We start from the raw sequence: 27,769 nt of genomic DNA on the forward strand, positions 1-27,769 counted from the left end.
CGGTGGCTGCGATGAGGGCGGTCTCGGTGCTGTGGTTGGCTCTGAAGCCGGACTGCGAGGGGTCGAGGGATCCGTTCGTCTCGAGGAAGGCGGTCAGCTGTCTGTTGACGATCTTCTCGATGACTTTAGCAGGAAAAGGGAGGAGCGAGATGGGGCGGAAGTTTTTGAGATCGGTGGGGTCCGCTGTAGGTTTCTTCAGGAGGGCGCTGATCTCGGCGTGCTTCCAGCTCTCCGGGAAGGTGGCGGTGTTGAAGGAGGCGTTGATGATGTTCCGGAGTTGGGGTGCGATGGTGGAGTCGTCCTTGTTGAAGACGTGGTGTGGGCAGGGGTCGGTCGGTGATCCGGAGTGGATGGTGTTCATCGTGCGGGCTGTGTCTTTGGTGGTCACCGTGGTCCAGGTGCCAAGGGTGGCGGTGGGGGGCGTTGGTTCGACGGTTGGGTGCGTGGGTGGGGCGCCGAAGCTGTAGTGGATGTCGGCGATCTTGCGGTGGAAGAACGAGGCGAGGGAGTGGCAGAGGTCTTGTGACGGAGTGATGTCGTTGGTGCCGGTGCTGGGGTTGGAGAACTCCTTGACGATAGTGAAGATCTCTTTGCTGTCGTGGGCCTTGTTGTCCAGTCGTTCCTTCAGGGATTTCTTCTTGGTGGTGCGGATGAGCTGGTGGTGCTTGCGGGTAGCGTGTTTGAGGGCGGTCATGTTGTCGGTGGTCCGGTCGAGGAGCCAGGCTTTCTCGAGGGTGCGGCAGGTCTTCTTGGAGTCCTTGAGGTCGTCGGTGAACCAGGATGCATTCTTGCTTCTGGGTCTGCTGGGAGGGTTCTTTAGTGGCGCGAGGTCGTCGGCGCAGGCGGTCAGCCACTGTGTGAAGTTGCGGGCTGCTTCGTTGGGGTCCGTTGTGTTGGCTGGTGGGCTCTGGCTGAGGGAGGTGGTGAGCTGGTCTGCGGTGATCTTGCTCCAATTCCTGTGAGGTACCTGTTGCGGGTGGTGGTGGGTCGTGGATCTTTTGAAGCTGAAGTGGACGCAGCTGTGGTCGGTCCAGTGGAGTCCGGTGGCGTGGCTGAAGGTGATGTACTTGCTGGAAGAGAAGACGGGATCAAGCGTGTGGCCGGCGTAGTGGGTGGGGGTGTTGACCAGTTGCTTGAGTCCGAGGTTGGCGAGGTTTTCCAGCAGGGCGGTGGTGTTGCGGTCCTTGTTGTTCTCCAGGTGGAAGTTGAGGTCCCCGAGGAGGATGTAGTCGGTGGAGGGGAGGGCGTGCGGGCTGATGAAGTCTGTGATGTCTTTGCTAAATTGTGTGCGTGGTCCCGGGGGTCTGTAGACGAGGGTGCCTCTGAGGGTCGTCTTAGGGTCGGTGTGAATCTGGAAGTGGAGATGTTCGGCTGCGGCGAAGGAGTCGTTGGCGTCGGTCGTGATGCGGATGGTGTTCCTGTGGACGATGGCGATGCCACCTCCGGTATGGTTGATGCGGTCCCTCCTGATGATCTTGTACCCGTCCGGGATGGCGATGGCGATGTCGGGTGCAGAGGAGGCGTTCATCCAGGTTTCCGTGAGGAAGGCGACGTCCGGTGATGTAGCGTCGAGGAGGTTCCAGAGTTCCACGGCGTGTCTGTGGACGGAGCGGGTGTTGATCAGGATGCACTTGAGGTGGATGCTGCTGGTGTTTGTCTTGGCGGGTGCGGGGCAGGTTCGGAGGCAGGTGAACTTGCAGGTGCAGCAGGTGAAGGGTCCGTGGGTGCGTCTCGGGGTGGCTCGGCAGCAGGCGTGGGTCCGGCCGGCATTGAGTGCGTTGAGAGTGGCGGCGTCGTAGGTCAGTCGGGTCGTCTTGCCTCGGCGGGGAGGGCCAGGGGTCCTAGCGCTGGGCGCGGGCCAGGCGCGGACGGGCGCAGACGGGCTTACCTTTGGCGCACCTTCGGCGCTCAATCGGCGCTCCAGCTGCGCGCGTCCGCTGCGCGGTCGCTCTGGGGGCGTCATAAGTAAGGAGCCGGGAGGGAGGAGCAGCTGGGTGGCGGGAGCGGGGCGGCGAATGGAATCACAGGGGGGCGGGGCCGCAGGGAGGCAACGGCGGGAAATTCCAAGAAGCAGCGGGCAGCGGGAAATTCCCAGGAGCAGCGGGAAATTCCCAGGAGCAGCGGGAAATTCCCACGAGCAGCGGGCAGCGAGCGAAGGAATCTGCAGGCAGGAGGCGGCAAAGGCAGGCAGGAGCGGCAGCAGTGAGTGGGGCGACCAAGCCCTGTGGAGGGCTGAGCGGTCACACTCTGTGGTCCCCTACGGTCCCCTTAAGTAAGGAGCCGGGAGGGAGGAGCAGCTGGGTGGCGGGAGCGGGGCGGCGAATGGAATCACAGGGGGGCGGGGCCGCAGGGAGGCAGCGGCGGGAAATTCCAAGAAGCAGCGGGCAGCGGGAAATTCCCAGGAGCAACGGGAAATTCCCAGGAGCAGCGGGAAATTCCCAGGAGCAGCGGGCAGCGAGCGAAGGAATCTGCAGGCAGGAGGCGGCAAAAGCAGGCAGGAGCGGCAGCAGTGAGTGGGGCGACCAAGCCCTGTGGAGGGCTGAGCGGTCACCTTACTAACCTTTGCTAATCATGTTTCTGGTGGTTATGCCATCCTACAGATTCCTCACGTCCCCATTCTGAGAAGCAATGTTATAATTATAATAAGATTCCAAGTTCATTTTTAAACTGCATTTCTGTCTTTCATTAATCTCATCTTTGCCTCTTTGAAAAATAGAATTGTAGCTGATGTTAAAGTACTCGGGTGACGCCATATCTGCTAGAAACTTCTGGCCACTGATTCCTTACCGTAGAATATTCCCCAGGAGTCAGACTGTATTCGGAAACCTTTTATGAGAGGTCACCTTGTGCGCTGGAAGGTGGTGTTGGGCATCTCCACATGGCTTTGTCGAAAGTGTGCACAATGGAAATGACATGCGCTGTGCCTACATGGGTGCCACCCCAGAGCACTGACCTCAGTTCCTTGTTTTCCTCGCCCGGATCCAGATTGAGCTCTCCTTAGTTACTTTTGACTGGATTTTTTTCGTCTTTTTGTCAAACACTTTACCAGTGTGATTGTTTTCACATAATTTATGGACTATGTGTGTGAAAGTGCCATCTTTCTTGCATGGGTATGCCCCCACTTTTTGCTGAATTGCTGATGTGCTTTGACTGAGTGTGCCCTGGGCTCCTGCCAACTAGGTACCCAGGGCCTGTTTTCCTTCCCTAAAACTGCATTGAAACTAAAACCCTATTGGCATCTCGGGCCACCTGTCAGCCCCTAGTAAATGGTACCCAGGGCATGGTGACCAAAGAAGACCCCTAAGGGCTGCAGCACTTATTGTGCCACCCTTAGGGGCCTTGTGCCCTGACACCCACACACTGCATTTGCAGGCTGAGTGTCTAAGTACAGAACTAAACAGAGAGTAAACATGGCACACATCCCTGTGTAGCACAGAAAGTACAAAGTTCCCCAAGAATGTCTAGAGACGGAGAAAGAAGGGGGAAAGGGGAAGGAGTGCGCAACCCAGAGTGGGTAGAGTCAGGGAGCGAAGGGCTCCCTTGTTAGAACTCAGAGGCCTCACACACCCAGCGAGCTAGATGTCATGCTTCATCATTGGCCTCTTGCTCCTCGACAGGCTGGCGCTGCAATGCCAGACGGGCGCCACAAGGGCGCTCTTTGTCGGAGATCTTTAGTTCAAGCCAACGGTTGAGTGCATGTGAGGGGGAGAAATAAGAGTGTAGTCTTGTGGGGAATGTGAGATTAAAAAAGGTGAATCAATTCACAAAGATTTTTATTAGCGTGACTGATTCCCTTGAATAAAAGGTGGGAGGGGAGATAGAGGCTGTAAGGGGCACAGTGGAACTACCTCGACCCTCAAATCAGGTCTCGAAGCGCTCGAACTTTAGCGCGGACCAGCTGTTCCGCGCTAAAGTTCGAGCGCTTCGCGTGTGGGTAGGTTTGCAAGCCATGGGCTGCACTGCCATGAGGGTACTTTCTCTTGTGTGCTGCCCCACTGGAACAGACTGCGAGGCCCACTAGGGACTTCCATTAGGGTCTACCCCTCAATGCAGAACTACTTGGCCTGCCCCTTTACAGACCCTGAGAGGTTGTATCGCTCCTTTTTCACCTTTTTCCCTTGTATATTGTTCACTGTGTAGTACTAATTGTTTTAGGTCCTGAAGAATTGCGTTATTAAGCAAGAAACATGTCGACCTGATTTGAGGGTCGAGGTAGTTCCACTGTGCCCCTTACAGCCTCTATCTCCCCTCCCACCTTTTATTCAAGGGAATCAGTCACGCTAATAAAAATCTTTGTGAATTGATTCACCTTTTTTAATCTCACATTCCCCACAAGACTACACTCTTATTTCTCCCCCTCACATGCACTCAACCGTTGGCTTGAACTAAAGATCTCTGACAAAGAGCGCCCTTGTGGCGCCCGTCAGGCATTGCAGCGCCAGCCTGTCGAGGAGCAAGAGGCCAATGATGAAGCATGACATCTAGCTCGCTGGGTGTGTGAGGCCTCTGAGTTCTAACAAGGGAGCCCTTCGCTCCCTGACTCTACCCACTCTGGGTTGCGCACTCCTTCCCCTTTCCCCCTTCTTTCTCCGTCTCTAGACATTCTTGGGGAACTTTGTACTTTCTGTGCTACATGTTTGACTGGACGTGTACACTGGACCCCACTAAATATTGTCCAGAATTGGTCCCCCTTTTGTATTGACACATCCCTGTGTGCCATGCCCACACGCTCACTGCCCTGGCATCCATCAGTCACCCCTCTAGCTGGGTGCCTTATGCCAGTGGTCTGGCGGGAAGAACAGCGGGAAACCCTAAGTGAGGAAAGGGGCTGTGCCAGCCTATGCCAACTCGACCCCTCAGGTGGGAGAGGCGAGGTGAAGCACGACTCCGGGCTCCGGCCGTTTTGAAGATGGGGAGCCCTGCCCAATCACAGCTAAGCTCCTGCCCCCCTCCCACAGGAGAGGAGCAGGCTAGGGGGGTGCACCGACCCCAGGACAGGGACCCATTGGTCCCTGTGATTTCCCTACCTGTAACGCCCCTACATTTAGTATTTAGGGGCACCCAGAACCTTCCTTCCTCGGATCCCGATTGCAACAAGAAGAACAAGAAACAAGAAGACCTGGCGTGCAGCTGCTAACAAAAGGACAACGCCCAATGACTTGGCCCCAGAACCCTGCAGGTCTGTTGATCCTTGAACCTGCTCCTCCGAAACTGTAAATAGAACAAAAGAATTCAACCCTGCCTTATGGTCTGATGGCCCTAAACATAGGATCCACAAAATATACACGGGGTGATTTATCTAAGAGCTAGCATTGCACAGAACAAGCTGAATTGTCAACTCAAATATACTCCAGACATTTTTTATAAAAGATACATATATATTTTTATTTTTTTTAAATGTTCTTTGAATTAATATAGTAAACAATGTACAAAAAATAGATTACATGTCAAATCAACATAACATCTTTCAAAACACCAGCAGTATACATAGATAAAGGGAAGATAAAAAAAGGAGAAGGAGAATTCATCCTATATAGTCACCTACCCAGTCATACGCCACACTACAATCACACTAACATGCTTACAAAGTCTAATTCATTCAACCCAAAATTCTTTCATTCGACTTTCATTCCTTCATATAATCCTGGTATGTGCAACACAGAGATAGAGAATTTGTTGCATAATTCAGAGTATTATTCCAGGTGGCAGATGGTATATACAAAAATCCAGATGGTTATAGGACAGTATGCCGTATTCCTGGAAATACACGCCGACGCGCGTTTCGGTGACAGGCCAATAAGGCCACACCTTCGTCAGGGCTAGTGGCAGTATACTGGGAGGAGAACAAGTGTAAAATCTAAACAATGGCTCAAATACTAGTGGCCAGCAGATCTAGATACAAAGAGGGTATCGCTCTTGGATCATTTTCAAACTGGATATTTGAAGTGCGGTCCTGAACGCTATGTGGTGACACCCGGTCTGATCACCGCAGATAGGATTTCAAGCAAGCGTCAGTATCAAGCGGGCGTTGCTCCGCCGTTTTTCCTGCTAGATGGCTGCGACAGGCAGTAAAGGGCAGGGGTTCCTCAGCGTGATAGTAATGCTTGAAATCCTATCTGCGGTGATCAGACCGGGTGTCACCACATAGCGCAACTGCTACGCTAGAAGCGACTAAAGTACCTTGGAACCATTATTGAAAATTAGATATCATTTGGCCTTCGGAATTTTTTTTATATACAACTACTACTTCTATTGGAGAAAAATCACAAGAACTGTTCAGGACCGCACTTCAAATATCCAGGAATACGGCATACTGTCCTATAACCATCTGGATTTTTGTATATACCATCTGCCACCTGGAATAATACTCTGAATTATGCAACAAATTCTCTATCTCTGTGTTGCACATACCAGGATTATATGAAGGAATGAAAGTCGAATGAAAGAATTTTGGGTTGAATGAATTAGACTTTGTAAGCATGTTAGTGTGATTGTAGTGTGGCGTATGACTGGGTAGGTGACTATATAGGATGAATTCTCCTTCTCCTTCTCCTTTTTTTATCTTCCCTTTATCTATGTATACTGCTGGTGTTTTGAAAGATGTTATGTTGATTTGACATGTAATCTATTTTTTGTACATTGTTTACTATATTAATTCAAAGAACATTTAAAAAAAAAAATATATATATATGTATCTTTTATAAAAAATGTCTGGAGTATATTTGAGTTGACAATTCAGCTTGTTCTGTGCAATGCTAGCTCTTAGATAAATCACCCCGTGTATATTTTGTGGATCCTATGTTTAGGGCCATCAGACCATAAGGCAGGGTTGAATTATTTTGTTCTATTTACAGTTTCTTCCCCCCACAGCCTGCCTACATCATTAAAGCCCATTGGGGAACCCCCTTCTTTTACTAACCTGCTCCTCCGAAACTCCGGCGTCTCCTGCGGACAGCAACCTCGAAAACCCCGGACGACCTGCCTGCCTTAAACCTTCAAAAGACTGGGACTCCCACGAGCAGTGGTTCTGCTCAAACAGCAATACCCCTAGTGCCAGCCAGGAAACGCAAATCCAGCCCACTCTGCACCCGCAAAGCCTGGCCTGTGCCTGAGTGACCCAAGACCACGAGGACGTCCCCCCTGCGACAGTGACCCGAAGTATCATGCCCAAATACCCTCCTCGACGAACCAGATTACGCCTGCATTCTCAGAACCAGGGACCCCTCCAACCGCGACCAGCTGAGGGTACGATTTCCCGACACCAAAAGACACCCCGCGCCCCCGGCCCTCTGTGCCTTCCTTTGGGGTACCTACCTCTGCTCCAAGATCCCAACTTACCTCTCGAAGTGGTGGTCGCACCTGAAGAATCTCCGTCCCCGAGCCTGCAGCCTTTGTTCCCTTTTTAGCTTTCCCTTTGGATAACATTGAGCGCCCGATGGCTCAAAAGCACCCTGCACCTAGCCGCCCGAGTGCCGCTGGAAGCGCAACTTCTACCCTACTCTACTTCCCCACTTGCCCTGAGTAAGTGACCAGGAGCTCAGCTCCCACAGCCGCGTGGCCTGGTTGCTTGCAGCCACCAACCAAAGGCCCCCCTACCCTCTATTGGATTACATTGGGTCTACTCTCTCTGCACCCGGCTGCCCATTTGCCGCTGAGGGTGTAACTACTGCACCTTTCCAACCCTGGGAGACCCCTGAGTCTATGCCCAGAACCTTAACTCCACCAGTCGAGTACTCATCTGAAAGCCGATAACTAATTTTCCTTCCATAGGCTAACATTGACTGGTTTCACTTGAAATTTCTTCTGTGTGGAGCTTTGAAACTTTAAAATATTCATCAAAAATCAGCCGAATAACGAATTCCGTATTACTCATCTGTGATCAGGAGAGAAGCCAGTACTGTACCTTTTAGCCCAGTACTGAATCAAGAAAGTAATCCTAACTGTACTTAACTGTAACCTGAATTTTCTTCCATAGGAAACCATTGACTGTTTTTCTGTGAAATTTCTTCTAAGTGTCGATTTTTGAAAACTAGAAATAGTCTTTAAAAATCGTACCAACTATCAAACCGTAATTACTTACCTGTCTTAGGTAGAGGTCCCAGTGCTGAACCTAGGAGTCCAGTACTGGATTATAAAAGTAACGAGAACCTACTTTACCGGTGACTTGAATTTCCTCCCATAAGATAACATTGCCTGTTTTTCACTGAAAAGTTTCTAAGTGTCAACTTTGGAAATACATTTATATTCTTTAAAAATCACAACTGTAATCAAAACACTTTTACTTAACTGTTTACAGCTTAGGTCCCGGGACTGAATCCAGGATCCAGTCCTGTAGTTAGAAAAGTAATCCTTAAAGTAATCAACTGCTTTTGTGTAGGAAAAAGCCCTTGAGCTCAATGTTAAATTGTGTTTAGAATTGTGTTGCCTATTGCAACCACTGTAGCTATTGTACTTACAAAGTCTATTGCCTTTCTGCAAAGTAATTACTTAAAGTTACTCATATTAAGAAAAATCCTACTAGTTTTAAGCCTTGTGGTGCCTGTCACTGGCAAATGTTTGTGACAGACCCCCACACGGTCTGCCTTTGGTGCTTGGAGCCTCTTCACAACTCCAAGTTCTGTTTGAATTGTAAGACAATGCATCCGAAGTCAAACCAAGAGTGAGCCATGAAACTGCTGGCCACTCTACATGCGACTCCTCACCGCTCCAGTTCCCCGTCGCAAGTGAGGTCCAAGACCGCTTTTGGAGTCGCTAGCGCCGGCCATCATCGTGATCCCGGACTTAATTGGGTAAGTCTCACAAAAAAGAAATCCAAGAGGTGGAAGTGTTCTTTGACTTATTTATTAATTAATAACATTTCTAAAGCGCGAACAATGGCCCTAGGGCGTCTCGGCGCTGAAGTTTCTGCGGTATTTCGCCCAAGAAGAAGAAACTGATTTTAGTGATTAAAAAGCCAGGTCTTGAGTTGTTTGCGAAAAGACCAAAGAGCTGTTAATGTCATCGGACCAAACCAACACCCCACTCCCATGTCATTTCTGCGGAGCCTGAGCCTGGGTCTGCTCCGGGCCTCCCTTAGTTTCCCTGAGCCACCCCAACCGAAGTAAAATAATTTTTTAAGGCCTTGCACCTCATTTTTGCCTGGTCGGACCGCTTTTTGAGTGACTTTGGGCCGCACAGGTTTCCCCTCAACACCATTCAGGCCATCAAGATTTGTTCCCAGATCGAGACGGACCCCAGTCACGCCTCCATGACCTCCACTGGGGGTTATTCTGGTGGTGACATTCCCAGAGCCAGCGGCACCAATCCCTTCATAATTTCAGCCTCCGGTACAGACCTAGACAGTCTGAGTCAGAGGTAGTGCTTTATTCCACTGACATGCCCGGTGAGGATTATAATTGGAGCGTATCGGAGGATCTCTATAGCTATCGCGACCACCTAGAATAGACCATGACTGAGTATAATTGGACAAGGAACTGGCTGATGCCAGTGGTTATACCTCACAGACACTGGTCTCTTCTCTGCTCCTATTGTGGCAATGGAGAAAGGGGCCTCCTTTGCAATGGTGGCCCAGTGGGCAGCTGAGGTTCTGGACCTTAAGCTGTCCACAGTGGAAGTCAAGACCAACATCTTGCCGGAGGTACTTCAAACCGGGGTGACCCTCTCAGAACTCCTACTCTCCTCTAATGAAGCCTTCACTGATGTCCTGCTTGGGGCCTTGGACTAGCCCTGCACAGGCACTCCTGTGCACACGACCATCGCCCGCCGCCATCGTCCCACTCCTTGGGACCCAGCCTTCCTCACCCAGCACCCTGCCCCAGAGGGCCTGGTGGTCCAGGCCTCCATGGTCATGATTAACCCTGGTGCTTTACCTACCAAAACAAAGGATGGGGAATCCAAAAGGCTAGAAACAATTGAAAAGAAGACTTTCTCTTCCACTAGCCTTGCACAGTTGTCTGTGAACACTGCATACTTTTTGGGCTGATATTTCCTTACTGTGTTGAATTTGGTTGCACAAGTGCTGCCCATGGTTCCGGTGATCCGGTACAGATTCTCCCAGGCCATTGCTGGTGGTAAAGATGCAGCAAAGTTCACAGTACGCTTCAGATTGAATACAACTGACTCACTGGGCAGAGCCATTGCCTATTCGGTCGTGCTTGGACCCCACCCTTGGATGCAGAGAGCTTGCTTTTCAGGGTATGTCCAGGCATCCCTTTGAACATGTCCTTTGATGGCCTCTATCGCAACAAGGGGAATATGGCGCTCGAATGTTTTACATGTAGCAGGGCCACCATTAGGTCATTAAGGCTCACCACGGCCCCACAGCAGCCATATTCCACCTTTGTCTCCTTCCATGGCTGTGGTAGAGGCTACCAGCCACGTTCTTCCACCCGTAGCCACCACATCCACCAAGCTGCCCAGTCCTTTTGTTGCCATGTATGCGGCTCCCATTGTCAGGGACTGTCCGGGACTATGTGGGGAACACAGTCAGGGACTTGGGCAATGACTGGGCACTGGGTAGAAAACATACACAGGAAGAGGAGTACAGCGCTGCCCAGGATCATACAGAGAGTCAGAGGAGAAAGAAGGATCCAAAGGGGAAGCCTGTACAAGTGAACAAGATGGGTAAGACTTAGAAAGGAAGGGCACTCACAAAGCAATTTAGCATTCAGTAAAACTACACCCAGGACGAATGTGCCAGACATATATATGAAACAACATTAACAATAAAGTAGGGGGTGTGGGGTAAAACACTCAGGAGCTCCACAAGGGAAGACTGAAGCTCAGTAAGTTTCTTACCCACAATTGCTGTTACAGATACTGACTGCAAATACCCACATATAGGATATGCATGCAAAGGCAGGGTCTGTGGAGCTTATACCTATGGTGATGTTATAAATGCAACTCAAAGACAATACTCACAGTGAACAAGAAACACCACCAAGGTAGTCAGATGTACCCACGGATCCTGGCGATCAAACAGGAACGCGCAAGGCAGTAACAGCAAAGGGGTAGAACTAAACACAAGCACAATAGACAAGGAGTTAGCAAGGAGGAGTGCTTAACAGGAAAGGAAGGAAATGACAGGGCATACTTGGCAGAAAGCAGGTAACAAACATACAAGGTAACAGAAGTAAGACAGCAGAATAGAAAGGCAGCAAACTAGAACTGGAACCAAGGCAATGGGAAGCAAGGCAGGGACTCGAAACGGATATACAGAAGGGGAGGCTACAAGGGTATACTAGAATAGTGCAGGTTAAGGAATCAAGAAAACAAAGTAGCATAGAAGGCAGTGCTAGGGCAGGAACAAGAAGTGAGCTAAGGCTCAGGAGTCAAGGCAGCACTGCAGACAGTGCTGGTTCAGGAACAGGGAACTACCAAAGCTTCAGGAGTCAAGGTAGCACTGCAGGCAGTGCTAGTTCAGGAACAGGGAAATTACTAGAGCTTAGGAGTCAAGGTAGCACTGCAGGCAATACTGGTTCAAGGAAACAGGCCATAGCTACAGCTCAGGAAACAAGGAGTCAAGAGAGCCCTGCAAGCAGTGCAAATCAGGAACAAGAAACAGCTAAGCCCAGGAACAAGAACAAACAATAACTATAGTTCTGGAACTCAGGAAACAAGGTAGCACTGCAGGCAGTGCTAATTCAGGTACAAGGAATAGCTATAGCTCAGTAACTCAGGAAACAAGGTAGCACTGTAGGCAGTGCTAATTGAGGCACAAGGATTAGCTATAGCTCAGGATTCAAGGAACAAGGATTAACTATAGCTCAGGAATCAGGAAACAAGGTAGCACTGCAAGCAGTGCTAATTCAGGAACAGGGAAAACAGCAGCAGGTCAGGAACACGGAATACTAAGGCTATGGGGTCAGGGTAGCACTGCAGGCAGTGCTAATTCAGGAACAGGGAAAACAGCAGCAGGTCAGGAACAAGGTATAATTAAAGCTCAGGAAACACTGGAAACAAGAATAGCTAAAGCTCAGGGAACATTGGAAACAAGGATTGGTCTCACCGGTAAACAGCTACAATGACCAACCTTGGTCTGAAGGGAGCTGGGGCTTAAAAGAGCTCACAGTAATCATATGCATCAGGTGTGAGCAGGCTAGCAGCAGCCAGCCACAGGTGAGCTGAATTCCTCCACCCATCCTTGGCCTGCAGGGGTGGAGACAAAGCAGTGAACAGGGAATTCTGGGTAATGGAGTGTCAGGCATGAATAGGCTGGCTTCATGTATAAGCAGGCTGGCTTTCACAAAACTCGGCATGGATTGGGAATGGATGTCAATTCCCAATAAGTGTCCAAATGCCTGGAAGTCAGGATATGCATACAGGTGAGTGTCTGGAGGCATATTAGAACACTGGAACGCCCCACAATTCGGCCCCCTAGTGGTGGGCACGAGAGCACAGGGAGCGAATAGTGACACCCATGGACCTTATGGGAACCAAGGCGAGAGGTCTACGTAATCCTTGTGAGAAAATGGGATGTGTTATATGGTGTCGTTGTGTGAACTCACTGTGTAATACATAACCAACTCATTAAGGTTCAATCAGGTTTCCTTTAATAACGCTTAGTATAACCCTGGGTAGCTGTGACTTCAAGCCATCAGGCTTCAACAAACGAACATGTGTAAAGCATTTAATCAGCACTAAAACTAAGAAGAAACAAGACAATCAAAACCCCGAAACCAGTTTATAAAAATATCTTATTTTTATGAATTTATGGACACCAAAACAAAAAATATCCACCTGAGAGGTCTGTATATATACATTTTACAAGGAACTATAAGTCAAGACTTTCCACTTAACTGTAAACAAGGAATAAGCATTTGTTAATTCAACAAATGTGTCACTTTGAACTTTTTTGAAGAAAACTTTGTTCAAAGTTGAATGTGGTTACTTAGAGTTGCTATGGGCTACCAACTCCGGCAGGGTGCCAGTGAAGGGGACAACCAAGGTATGAGGAAACTGTTACCTGAACAAGAAATTCTGTCTTCAGTCTAGTTCCAATGTCAGTGGTCCCTTGCTATTCAGTTCTATGGGTCCTTATGCAAGGGCTTCAGGATGCTGAAGATGCTCAAAGATGCTGTGCAGTCAATGGGGGTCTTCCTTGGGCCACTCCTCAGATCATAATGGGGCGACTTTGACCACAGTGATCTACTCCCCTCAGTGTCCTCTTTGGTGCAGCAAAAGTCCAGTCGCCAGTAGACTACTGGTCACCAGGCAACACAAACTCAGCGGTTTCCTTCTATTGGCAATAACTTTCTTTCTGGGCATTGAAGCTGCACTCCAATGACTCCTCTAGTTCCAGCAGACTTGGGTGCAACTTTTGAGCATTGGGTCTTAATCTTTTAGGCTGCACTGCAACGAGCAGCGATGATCCCGTGATCTGGGCTACCAGCTCACTCAAGCAGGGTGGCCCTGTGCTGCGAACAGGAAGTAAGGGAACTGACTCTTGGAATCTCTAATTCTGTCTGGGCTCGGAGGATGACTTTTCCATGAGCAGGCACAATCCTTTCCTCTGCTAGCCCAAAGAGCAGCAGGTGCAGTTCAACTTCCTTGCAGCCTCTTTGCCGGTTTCGGGGTCAGTAGGGCAGTCCTCCTTCATTCCTCTTCTCCACTCCAAGTGTGATCTGAGTTGTGGGTGCCAGGGATTCCCCTTTTATGCCCAGAAAGTGCCCTCAGGGGAGGTTGTGGTCATTAGCCAATTGCTAATAGGTTCCCGCCCACCAGATGATAACGTCCTGTGAAGTGTGACATCTAGCTATACCAGATTGCTTTATTGTGCCAACTCCCAAGATATTGTGACCCCTATCTTGTGTTGGTGCCGGTAGCCGGGAGCTACACAGCTTTGGAAAAAAAACTTTTTGGCCAGTGTGTTCCCCTTTCTGTCCCCAATACCAGTCTGTCTGCCTAGACAAAAGAGCAGCCCCTTTCGACTGTTGTTACCATTTGCGCTTCAAACGCAGCTTCCCCTTTGAAGCTCGCCTTTTGGGCCAACACCCTGTGTGGCTTCCTGCCAGGAGGAGATAAAACCTCCTCCAGCGGCAGGCCTCTATTGTTACCTGTCCTGTGAGCCTTTGACATAATATGCTACATTCAGCAGCTTCCAATATTTGTGGCTTAGAAAGTGACCATACTTCAGTAAAAATCAAGAATCTTCACTACAGAAATGTTTTTTGTTTAAATCAATGTGCCTTACGCATCTGGTTTGCCAATATGCTTTGCCAGTATTTATCTCCATTACATTTACAATGATTTCTGCCTTGCGCAGTCGTAGGTCCTCACCTTAACTCCTGTTTACTGGAGTAAGAGGATCTTAATGTGGTGGTTGGTCTTAAAGGCTTTGATGTGTCAGTTTGTGAAATACTCAGCAGAGGATTAATGCTCACATTTAAGTATCTAAAGAGATAGAGCTGTCACTTACGGGAAAGTTATTTTTAACCTGAGGGGGAATCTGACATAAACAATACTTTAGTCAGTAGGAATCCCTTACAATGTCTTAACGAAAGGCTTTTCAGTGATGTAGTTCCTGGCAGTCTTGGTTCTTTAGACTATAGTGGTACATAGCCCTAGTGAAGTTACAGCCTCTTGAGTCCTAGCTGGCTTATGTTGGCTCTTGATCTCCTCACATTAGGTGAAACTGCTAGTGGCTTCTAATGGTGAACCAAACAGTGTTAGCAACTGATGGCAAGAACCTTACTTGTGACACCCAGTACCAAAGATGTTTTTTTGTATCTAAGACCTCTATACAGCCAGAGTCAGCTCAGGATTGCTAGTGATGATGATAGATGCAGCTATACATTTCTGCAGCTGCTTCCTCAATCTCTTGGTAACATCAGGGTCATTTTACCTCGCCCATGTCTTTGGCCAGGCACCTTGGCATTCTTCATCTTTCTTTCAAGTCCCTGATTACTCCTGAACTATAGAAAGGAAAATTCAAAATGTGTAGGGTATACTATGTTTCATGATTAGACAAACAGTTGGTCCTCTCACAAAGAAACCACAAGCACATATGTATATCCAGTTAAAAAAATTTAAAACATCGATGTGCTCTGTCCTGCTGTTTATTGAGTGGTGCTTTTTCTGTTTCCACCCTGAAAAGAGCCTACTGAGAAAAGCAACTTTTTGTTCCAGAATCTTGTAGATTTTTAGGAAGCTAAAATTGGTGCCACAAAACTGCTTTGTACAGATTCAGTTTTGTAATTAAAAGATATTAAATAAAGGGGCACAATTGAGGTCTGTGCTGATGGGGGGCAGTCTTTTATATCTCTGGCAATATCTAAAGTACTAAAGTAATGAAACTAGTAGAAAAGATTTAGTCACTCGACATTCTGATCCACTGGTACTAAAGCAGACTGAAACCTGTCTATATTCCTGTAGTGTCTCCTGTACTATTTACATTGGACAATCCTCTGACTTTTTCAGTGGAAAACATTCTGTCTAAGGCGATGGAATCCCTTTTGATTTTGAACATTAACAAAGAAAGTAATCTAGCACTGGTAATTTAATTTGATGACGTCTATACACCCTGTGTTGATGGATTTACATGTTAGAATCTGAGCATGTTTTAAAGCTAATTAAAATAAAATATGGAACACAGCGAAAGGATTGATATGCTTGTATATTCTGTGATGTGGAGATGTTTGACAACAATTAACAGTGGAAGCAAAAATGTAATCATAGATTTTAACCTTATTCATTTCAGGCGTTTTGCTGAGGCTTTGAACATCGATGAAAGCACTGATGTTTTTAATGTACGCTCAGCTGGATCAAAGTACAGTGATAGTTTAAAAGATGATGCAAGGTTGGTGGTTTCGTTTTTTTATAATACCATAATTCTTATACTTTTTTAATGCAGGCCTCCTTCCGCTTCCAACATGGTCTTATTTGCTGGTTAAAAGGTAGGGGTGGGAGGATGTTTTTTTTCGGAAACAAATTTCATTGATGTGCTTAGAGAACTGAAATAGTCTTCAGAATTCACTCAGTCAAAGGTTACGAATATTAATACATTAGTATAAATTTTTTTTTCTAGAATAAGAAACTATATTAACTTGATTTTTGTTCCTAACTTTGTCTAACATCTTCCAACCATTTACCCACTCTGCAGCTATCTCCAACCCTTCTCTCTTTACTTCATTCAAATAAATGTTGAAGGACCTGATTGAGAGGAGGACAGAGGTGTGACTGACCGTTGAAGATGGCGATGCTCGATCTTGAGTTTCGCGAGTAGTCCTGTGCCATTCATCCTAAGCCAGCACATCAGGGTCTGACCTAACCGCACCAGGGTGTAGACGATGGCGATTTCACCTGGGCTCCCCCAGGGCTTGTGGCTGGCGGATTTCGTACTGCAGCGGGTCCGCCAGTCCCAGGCTTCGTCATCAGTGTAGCCTAGAGGCACGGTCACATGGGCTATTCTTTGTGGCCCTGCCTAGTCTGTAGCTGCTGAGTTAAGCGGCTGCGGTAAGGTGCCCGGATCACTGACCTGGAGAAGCTTTCTAGTTTGGCCATCACAGCGGTTGGCCTGCATGCTTAGGCACCCGCACCCTTGCTGCCAGGCCTGTGCATTATCTGCTGCCCCAAACGCTTGTGAGGCTCTGAAAGCTGCAGATGCTGGAGGAGGACGACGAGGGCTGCACCAGCACTCCAGAAGGTGTAGTACTTCTGATCTGAAGTGGCCCTGCTGGGGAGGGTTGGGAGTTGTGTGTGTGACGGCTGTTCTCTTAGGGACCCTGATTGCCTCAATATGGTTCTGCTGCGGATCTCTTGGTAACTCATTCTAATGGGCCTGCTTCTTTGACTTTGGCCTCTGTGATTCCTTGCCAGACGGGTGGGGAACGGGAGCTTGGCTCTCTCCTGGACTGCATCTGGGCCCTCCTTTGAGAACTTACCTGGCCCCCTTCTCATTGCCTACATGCTGGGAGGTGCAGTACAAGCTTTGAACTTAGCTTTGACGACTCATACCTGGAGCCCACCCTTTCGAGGGCTGAGGTGGTGCAGGGTAGCATACGGTGTCTGCTCGCCTGGGGTGCTTTCTTGCCGGGAGGCCGTACCTGGGGTCTCCGTGCCCCCAGGTATGTCAACTGAGCCTATTGCTGGTGCTCTCTCCACTTAACCAGCCCTCCTCTCCCTCCTGATTTCTCACTGGGTGGGCAAGCACAATGCACTGAACATATTCAGTGCAATAAGCCCTACCCTCCAGCCTAGTTTAAGATTGATAAGTTCACTAGACTCACCTCTATCATCGACCAGTTGGAGTGTTGTGATGGTGGACCCCCTTGGTACTGGTGCTCTGCCTGACTACAGCATCCATTTTGCAAACCACTCAGGATTCAAGCACCTCTCTTATAGGCAAGATTGGTGAACTGAGCCTCTACCTGTTACTGCTCCATCAAGATCTCCGGAATGCAGTTGAAAGAGTAACTGAGGTGGAGGGTTGACTGTCAAGAAGGGAGGACTCTAACCGCATGCTTCAGACCACTGTGTCGTGCCACTAGCACAGGCTCAGCCAACTTGAGGTGAGGACCGAGCAGGTGGAAAGCAGGTCTAGAAGGAACAACATCTGGATTGGGGTGATCAGGGAGGGAGTGGAGAGCACCTGTTCCACACAATTAATCACTGAGTGGCTGAAATTGTGGCTCCCAATGAGGGAACTGTCCCCATGCTATTTGGGTGAAGAGGGCTCATAGGTTGCTAGCGGCCGTCCACCTCCTGAGCACCTTGAGACCAATGATTGCCTGACTCGTGAGCTTTGCAGACCGCAAACTGGAGAAAATCCAGTGAGGGTCGGCCTGTCATGCTTTTCTTGGATAATACCCTCAAAGTGCAGCTACAACTTTGCTCATTCTTGTCTGTAAAAGAGAAGCTCAGGGCCATGTAAATAGAATACATGCTGAAATTCCAGGGCATGCCTCAAAGTAATCTACAAAGATAAAACCATATTCTTCGACACACCAGAAAGTATCTCGTCCATGGTGGAGGAGAATCCTGATTTTGGTCGTGACATGTCTGTCCCTCTCCCCCACTCCTCCAGCTCATCGACCGAAGGACGGGTTCAGCTTATGGTGGCAACTTCCGCATTGCATGAGTAGAAATGGGCGAATGCATCAGCCTCCCGCTGCTCGAAACACCCTTGTGCCTTGCCAGCCATGGGGCTCTGCAAGGATGCAGCTGAGGTAACGTAAAGGAGTGAGTGTTACGTCTGATTCTGATTTTAAGTAATGTCCCTTCCATCAGATGCTGAGTATCATGAACTATTATACCAAGAGGCAGTCCTCGCCTCCTCCCTAGTTGATACAGCCCACGCAGTTTTGTTGGGTCTTTTCTATCAGAGTTTTCTTTTAGTGTGACTGATGCTTAAGTGTTTGAGGGAAATTTATTGGTGCATGTTTTGCCTGCTTTTTGGTTTGTATTCTTATTGATTTTTCTTTTTAGAACTTACTGAACCGGGGCACTTGGAGCCTCTCCATCCCTGCATCCCTTATACTACAGCCACACTAGCTGACTCCCAGTCTCACTCTTGGGATTTGTATGGGCTATACTATACTTTCTTTGAATTTTAATGAGATCAATGACTAATTTAAAAGCTGAGCGCTTATGCTAATGAAGAACCGGGTTATTTAAGACCCAGCGGCGCCAGGGATAACGCCCTAGTCTCCGGGTCCACCTGTCTTAGAGTACAGAGACACGGGGTACTTCTTGGTGACGGCAAAGATCAATTTTATTAGCTGCAGCCAGTAACCGATATCCTAGAAGTACAACACGGTGTATGTTCTCAGGAGACTGCTCAATTTTACAAAGCCAGTCTACCCTTTTTATACTAAATATTGTGCTTCAGGCAAACATTCCTTATTTACAGTTGACCATTCACATGTTTTCATGACAAAAACGCAGAATCATGATGACAAGCCCATTTTTCAGTTTGTCCAGCCCACAATCAACTATTGGTCAAACCTAACATTCTTCATCAGATCGGTCGATCGAACCCACCATAAAAACGGGCACATCCCCATCGTAAACGGCCCATAAAGAAAGGAGCAGAGACAGGTGTGAGCAAGATAAGACATAGTGATGCGCAATAAAAGGTTTGATGGTGTCTTGTGTCTTGTTCAGTAATCTTGATCAGCTACTGGGAAAGGAACTGGCTTAACAAGTTTTGGCTTCAGGCAAGAGGGTCGCTCGCTCAGGTCATTCAGAAGTCAGCTAAAGTGTACGTGTGCGTGGAGACTCGTTTGGCCACTGTCATCGGCCTATGTGAGGGCAACCACAAAATGGCTGCCGTATACAAAATGGAACCCGAGGGTTCAGAACGGAATCCCTGATTTCATGGTGATCTCGTCACTTAAATATGACGAAAATGCTCGTATACCTTACACTTGCCATTTTCGGTCTTATGTTACCAAAATCGTCATTATACGACGACTTTTATGAAACGGGTTCAGAATTTCAGTACCTCACTTTCTGTTAAGCGGCTCCAGCCAGCTTTCCTGTTATTCCAGAAAACCACTTGCTGGGAACTAATTGCTCTCTTTTGGGCAGACATGGCTACTCTAGAGTGTAGTCGTCTGGTTACATGTGAGTGGTAGCCATCCTATTGAAGAAAACCTTCCCCATCGCTTTGCTTAAGGCGTCCATGGGCCCCTTAGGCCGCTAGGTCATGATCTCAGGACTCCTGGATGGCAGTGTTAGGACATTGCCTAACATATACGCTCTCCCACAATGACTAGATTATATGCTGGAGGCTTTTTCACAGCTCTTAGTCAGCTCCACCCCAAACTTTACACTCCAAGGTGTCAATCAATCAATTAATACTTTATTTCGCATTTACAGTCAAATGCATAAAAAGTTCAGATAAAAATATACAGACATGCCAATAAATTATCATAAAATTATCTTAAAAGAGAAATATTCACAGTATAGGTAAAAACGCATATATATATATATATATAATCTTGCTAATTCATCTGCATCTTAATATATTTTTTTAATTGTTCATATTGTGCATATTGTAGATGATTAAACATTTAATTCAACATTTGCTAATCTGTGGGTTTTGAAAGCTGCACAGAGGAACGAAGCCACCGCCAGGCAAACATACCGGTCTCTAGTTGTAACATGGCACACAGTGCGGAGGTATAATTATGGAGACAACATTTCTTCAGGAGTGGCACAATGAATCTTTTACTCTATTTAATAAATATGGCAGAAAAACAATATGTGTACAATTGATTGTTTGGATCGAAAGTCACATGAACATCGTCCTAGTAAGGTCTCAGAGAACACGTTCGTTGGATATCCCAGCATTAACATTGCATATCCCAACCTGAACCTTATTAAAAGAAAACAGTGGCAATTGTTAGTCACACGGCCAAGACATGAAGGTAGCCCCTGCGCTAAAGAGGATCTCTTGTTATAGGCAGTTACCATGGTTTTGTCTTTATTTTTGTGCTCTTTCTTGTGTGCATTTCTCTCAGAAAAGATATGTTCGAGGCATATGAGCTGCAGAATTCATACTTTTGCATAGATCGCCATCTGGTGTTGTCCTCGGATGCTTGCACCTTGTTGTTGTCTTGGAAGAAGTCTTTGTAGTCACGAGACAAGTGACTCCTCCCTTGGACGATAGTGCGCATGGGCATCGACTCCATCCTTAGATTATTTTCCGCCATCAGGTTCGGATGGAAATTCAGCGCTCCGGTTCTGTACCGTGTTTCCAGACCTCTTTGACGCGCAAAACATCACAAATCTACGGTATTGTTTCGTTTGCGTGCCTCAACGCGATAACTCAAGAATACCCCGGTTCCGGTCGTCGACGCAGGCCGTAGGGCCTATCAACGCCATTCTGGCCTACGGCTGATGGAAATGACTCAATTTAAAAAATGGCCCAAATTGTGTAGTTACATTTCCACACAGCGACCATCACAAGGTCTGCAACCTTTGTCTCTCGCCTGAACATGAAGAAAAACATTGTCAGGCCTGCGCCTTTTTTCGATCCAAGAAAACTATCCGTGATCGCCGGGATCGACGACACATCATGGCGCAACGATCGGCCCCAGTGCCAGAAGATATCTTCAATGAAGGCCCCGATGTCCCAGAGGCAGAGGATTCAGAGGAGCTCGATATCGTATCTGAGGCATATGACGACAACTCTGATGACCACATCACTCCAGGTCAACGAGTGAGTACAACTGCCCCTGACCCTATCCCACCCAAACTGTAGGCTCAGGTCAAAACTTCGCCTGAAGGCCTTAGTCGAGACCGAAAGAAAACTTCAGAAGCCTGCGGACCCGGCTCCCAACACAAAAGAAAAGCCTTCCGGCGGCTCGGGACCAAGCAAGCCGCCCATTCGTGCCCCGAAAGCACCGTCGTTACTGAAAGCAGGAACATATCCCGCTGTCGCTAAAAAGGCCTCGGCCCCAAATACTTCGGCACCGAAAAACCAAAAGGTCTCGGAGCCGAAGACACCTCAAAAAACCTTTGGATCCGACAAAGATTTCAGACTCCACATCGAAGCCGAAGGACTAGAAAACCCCTCAAAAGGATCCAGACAAACCTAAACCACGTCCCGAACACAAATCGGTGCCGAAAGCACCAGAGCCCATCGATCCAAAACAGAAAACACTGCATGTGGACCCTAAAACAGGCCATATCAGTACCCCCTTGAACAAAAGAAAATTCGACACCCCACACATTGCTTAGGTGCCTGTAAAGAAATAAGACTGTGCAACTTCACATTTAGACCCCTTTCTCCTGTTCTTCCTACTGAGCCTTTCTTTCCTCCTATACTTCCTCCATACTCCTCCATACTCACCACCACCACAGGATGATGATGACCTAGGGGGAGGGGGTGGGAATAATGACCCCTTCAATGATCCTGATGATGACATTGACATACCACAGGACACATGGAATGACTACAGTCTCCCTGTAGATCCTCCAGACCTTCCTGATCCAGAGGCATACCCAACCAGACCATCTCCCCAGATGACAACATTGGCTTTATTCAGCTCATTGATAGGGCTGCCCAATATCATGGCGTGCAAAATGCATTCAGACCCCCACAGAGGAGTACTTCCTGGTAGACACTTTTTCACAGTCACAAAGGACAGTACAAACTTTACCCATGCTTAAAGGTGTTAATAAACATGCACCAGACATCTTCAAAGACCCTGTTAGGACCAGGAGTCTCAATCCTTAGTTGATAAACAATATAAACCCGCCCCTAATGATCCCACCTACATTAAAGGTCAGCTCCCCTTAGATTCCCTGGTGGTGACCAATGCTAGGAAGCGGGCCAACTCACAAACCTCCGGTGATGCCCCACCTCCAGACAAAGAGTCAAAACTGCTAGACGCTTCCGGCAAACGGGTTGCCTCCCAAGCAGCTAATCAATGGAGGATAGCTAATGCACAACCATTACTTGCCAGATACGATAGGGCTCTCTACGACAAGCTTGAGGGCCTAATGCAGCATTTGCCTGACCGATACAAGGCCAAAGCCAATGATTTGATTCAGGAGGGCAAGTTAATAATAAACGCATCCATTAAATGAGCCCTCGATGCCACAGACATTGCATCTAGATCAATCAACACTAGTATGTTACTGCGAAGACAAGCATGGTTGCGCATTTCTGGCTTCAAACAAGAAGTGCAAACTACTATCCTTAATCAGCCGTTCAATCAGGAACAACTTTTTGGCCCAGCTGTAGACACAACATTAGAGAAAATGAAAAATTACACTGAGACTGCAAAATTTATGGGTGCATTACAGTCTTCATCTACACGAGGCTCCTTTCGTCGCTCCTTTTATAGGGGTGCATCCAAAAACATCAGTAGGGGGCGTGGCCAAGATGGCGGCAGAGTAGGACGTGCTTTTGGGTCCCTCCGGCGCCTGGCCTTCAACAGCTTTGTTCTAGCACCCTCTTCGGGTCTCGGTTACTGCCCTCCGAGTACCTCTGCATCTCCTGGAGACCCGAACCCCATTGCCGGTTCTCCGCTGCCCTGCCGCTGTGTCCCGGGGGCTGAGAGCGTTACCTGGCGAGCCGCGGCGGAGAGCTGCCGATTGTGGCCGCGGCTCGACTGAGGAAGGCTGTGCGCTGGGGCTGCACTACGAGAAGCGCCCGGGAGATGCCTGAGTGTGAGTGGTGCGGACCTGGGTCTTGCGTCAGTGCCCTGGAGGAGGCGGAGTGACGGAGGCCCGGCGCGGGTGGGGCGCGCCTCCCGGCCCCGCGATCCACGCGAGCCCGAGGCTTGTGGCCTAGACGTGCCGGAGGTTGCTGCCGGGAAGAGGGATCTGCCCTGACGCTCGGCTCTCTCGGCCGGGAGCCGGGGCTGAGGAGTGTGACGGCGACTGGAGGCTCCGACATTGCTGCACCGCGGCTGGCCTGCTGAGGTTGGGGGTGTTCCCGCGGAGCTGCTTCCCACTACCCGGGTGGACGGAGACCGAGCCCGGGCGGGGCCGAGTGAGTGATGTCGAGGTAGGCCCTGACTGCGAGACCCTGCACGCGAGCTGCCTGTCCTGCCGCCGGGCTTCTAGAGCCCACAGAGCCTGCTGCTACCTGCGGCCCCCCCTTGGGGTGTTGAATCGATTGGCCTGCTAGGCCCCGGAGGCTGAGGCTGCCTGTCCTGGACTGTGCAGGCCCCCCCTCCTGCTAAAACGGACTTGGGCATTCTAGAACTGCGTAGACCATCGTGGGGCCGGATCTCTGAGGCCTGCGAGGGCATTCCTGGTGGACACTGGTGGGACACGCGGCGCCCCGGTCCTGCATGGCTCTGTCCCGCCCTTTCCCCCGAATCGGCAGACGGCCGGCGCTGTAAGGTGCCCCCCGACTCATAGCGACGAAGGGCTGCCAGTGGGGACCCCCCCTGTGCCGCGGACCCAAACTCGGAGGCCCTAGAGGGTCATAAGATAGGTGTGCTTGTCTGGGGCCCAGTGATTTACGTGCGTGTTTGGGCCTGCTTACGAGAACGCTCCAGCGCCCTTTCCTAGTCGCGCAGACATCCTGCAGAAGGGAGGCCTACGAGGTTCGACCATGGTGACGGCTAGGGTGAGGAAAGATAAGCCGGGCAAGGACAGCGCGACGAAAGGTGCGGTGCAGACCGCTTCCCCGGGAGCTAACAAATCTCCTACCCGGGACCTAGCGGAGGAACCTGCGACCAAAGCCTTCATGCTGGATCTCTTTGCAGCCATCAAGGAAGACATTGCAGGACTGCGCACACAGCTGGCTGCGGACCTGAGGGCGGTCCGAAGAGACGTGGACGACATAGGAGAGCGGGTGGCCACGCTGGAGGAGCACGACCTGGGGACGGCGGGCGATATCCATCAGCTCCAGCAGGATGTTATCCGGCTCACCGAGCAGAACCTCGACCTTCAAGCACATGTGGAGGACTTGGAGAACCGGTCCCGCCGCAATAACATCCGAATCAGAGCGGTGCCATGGAAGTGAGAGGGGTCGGATCTACGGGAGTACGTGGAGGCCCTCTTCAAACAGGTCCTGCAGGTCGAGGAGATCTCGGACATCCGCATGGACAGAGTGCATCGGGTGGGTCTACCGAAAGGAGCAAAGGCGCCGCCGCCGGAAATTCTTGTCTGCGTGCATGACTTTCAATTGAAGGAACGTATCCTCAGAATGGCGCGTGACGCTGGCCCTCTGCAGTTCCGTGGGCACAATCCGATGCTATACCAGGACCTGGCGGCGTCAACACTGCAGAAGCGTAGGGACTTCAAGCCAGCCACGTCTTACCTGCCGGAGCACGGCATAACATACATGTGGGGTCACCCGTTCCGCCTCATTTTCCGCTGGCAGAACAAACTGGTGCAGATACGATCACTTGCGGAGGCCATGGATCTCCTAGGCATAGAACGCACGGAGACGGCGGACGGTATCAATACCCCCAGGCGGAGAAGACGATCGACGGACTGGAAGACAGTGGGACGCCCTGCAACCAAGAAAGGACCCGACCCTTCTGTATGCCTCCAGGAGAGGGGTGCAGCTTTGGCCTCCGTGGCCTTGGTCACGGAGGCGATCCCGGATGATATCTCGGAACTGTTGCAAAACCTGTCGAGGGCAAGGCAGGAACCTACCCACCTTCTGGAGACTGCTGCTGGGCGCTGGGCTGCTGACGCCGCTGGTAACTCCCGCTGACGGCGCCATTCACCATCTCGGTTGCCGAGGGGAGGAACTACGGTTCCCAGCGTCCCTTGCGGCTGCAGACCACCACTTCCTGCCCCGCGCACCAGGAGGTGCATAAAATCTCGAAGCTCCCTCCGCGTCGCGGACGGCGCCGGGCGGAGCCCGGGCAGAGGGCGGGCCGTCTGTGGCCGTCCGTGGTCAGCAGTGGTCGGGCGGGCCACCCCTCTAACATCATCAACGTGTCCGTGGTGAGTCTACTCTCTTCTCCTACTATGGAGTCTGCTGATGCAGTTGTCACACAGGATGATTTCCCATTTCCCCCTCCCACATTTGAGTCCTTACTTGAAAATGCACTTAACCTAGTATCCAATGAGATAGCTGACACTGAAAGAAGAATGTCCATGAGCTGTTCTGACAATTTCATCACACAGCCGATATCATTGTGAAATAGCCCTGGTATTCCACTATCACCAGCTGTTGTTATTACAAAACCGGTATTGGTATCTACACCCCCCGTACCCCTGTTGACTGAAACTGTCTCCACTATTACAATCGCCTCCCAGGATGATGCTACTATCTCGGGAACCGTGGAAATTAATAATAAACAGGGAGGGGAAAAACGTAAAAGAGGCACCACCAAGCCAAGTGCTAATAAAAGGAAACAACTTTCAATTAACAAGAATCAGCCCACGCCCCAGAGCTTGTGGAATAAACAAAAATTTACTAGGGTCCAAACTGTTCATGTTGTGGACAAAGACTTAGTGGATGCGGATGACATTCCTACCGCAACCATTACTGACTCAAGTGGGACCTCTAATACGATATGGACCCAAACAACATTAATGGGAGACAATCATAACCTCTCGAAACAAAATGGGAATCTTATAGAAACCATAGTTGATACTATTTTTAATCGATTAGAGAAGCAAATGATCAATCAGTTTAATAATGTTTTTAAAAGACTTGACAGATTAGATAACCTGGTTAAAAATGAAGAAGTAAAAAGAAAGGGTTCTGTTATCTTGGATCAAATCAGAGCTGACCGCCTTATAAAAGGACTTGAATCTGTAAGCAACACATTGTCACTAAAGAAACAGGAAGCTTCCACCTTACCGGGCGGGGGTTTGAGTAACCCTGGAACATCACTACCGTCTACTGTACCATCTACAATTCAACCTCGATCAGATATTGGAGGAAAGAACCTGGCGAAACCCAACTTACCTTCCAAATCTGTACCAACGCCTGCACCTAGAAAATCTGCCGCCCCCCGTCATTATTGATAAAAATGCCATCAACCACAATAATGGCTCTACCCAACCCACAACAGCAGCAAGCTCAACCGTTGTTAACAATAAAGTTACAGGGCAAGCAGGGACAAGCAGGCCTTCTATACATCAAGGGCCTGCGCTACATCTGCCTCCGGACGCTTGCCCTTTTGTCCTGGTCCTTGCAGGAGTACCACCGCTGAGGGAGGAACAGGGGGAATCATGGGTGCAACTGCTAAACAAATGTATAGATTGGCTAACTAAGCATAAAGGTGTCAGATATGATATCTCAAGAGAGATCCTATCGGCGCGCAGGGTGTCTTGGGTCGGGCCCTTATTCAAAGATAAGGAAGGTGACTGTATAGTTCTCAATTTTAAAAACCCTGGTACTGTAAGATATCTACTCAACAGAAATAGTAATTGCTCTGCTATTTCCACTGTTGTAACCATGTTACCTCTGAGTTATTTTTACAGACAACCTCCAACGCAATCTCGATCACCCTTAATGCAATTTCAACTACCACCAATGCATTTTCAGCCACCCCCTATGCAACTCCAGCCGGCTTCATTTCCACCTAATATGTTTAATAGATTTGCACCTTTGTCGGATCTGGATATGCTTGATTGACCTTCATTGACTAACCCAGTCGAACCATTACTGGCACTAACCTCTGAATCCCAGGAAGTTCTACAACCTTTGTCAGGGACTGTAGTGAGTCAAAAATCCGAGAACTATAGAGTGTTGTGCCAAGGTTCCGAACTATCTCTTGTAAGTTGGAATATAGCGGGTGTTAACTCTAAACTGAAAATTAAAGAATGGTCAGATTGGGTTAATAATAACTGTGACATTTTGATGCTACAAGAGACTTGGAGTACAACTACACCTATAATGGAGGGATTTTGTTGTTACAACTTAATGGCTTCTCCCTCACCCATGGGTCGCCCCAGTGAGGGTTTATCTATCTGGACTAAAATAAAACCCGGGGTACAAACCAAATTGATCCCTACACCGGGCAAATGTTGTTTTATGGCTATGAAATATACCAACAGGATGAAACTATGTATAATCAATTTCTATAATAATGATTTTGTTACTCGCCCTAATGATAATTTGTTGTTATTATTTAATTTTATTGATGAAATTATGGAGGGGCAGAAGCACGGGTCCTTTGATGGCATTTGCATTGGAGGGGATTTTAATGCCCATATGTACCGCAATAGCCCATTATGTAGAAACGGTGAACAGTTGAAAAACCATCTAGCCTCCCGTGACTTATTAAATGCAATGGAAATTGCTGGTTCTAGTGCAAACAATATATTAACACCTACTTATATAGGCCAGGGCTGTGCTTCCACGATAGATTATATATTTATCTGTCCGACATTA

General features: G+C 48.9%; 1 protein-coding gene across 1 annotated transcript in view; it reads left to right on the forward strand.

The window, feature by feature from the left end:
* Positions 1 to 27,769, forward strand: part of NFX1 (nuclear transcription factor, X-box binding 1) — a 1,119,153-nt gene that overhangs the window by 940,002 nt on the left and 151,382 nt on the right. The window contains exon 20 of the mRNA XM_078687738.1: positions 15,698 to 15,796. Coding sequence (XP_078543864.1) covers positions 15,698 to 15,796 — 99 coding nt within the window. The remainder of the gene's footprint in view (positions 1 to 15,697; positions 15,797 to 27,769) is intronic.

This window comes from Lissotriton helveticus, chromosome 4_1 (genome assembly GCF_964261635.1).
Source record: "Lissotriton helveticus chromosome 4_1, aLisHel1.1, whole genome shotgun sequence".
NCBI classification, from domain to species: Eukaryota; Metazoa; Chordata; class Amphibia; order Caudata; family Salamandridae; genus Lissotriton; species Lissotriton helveticus.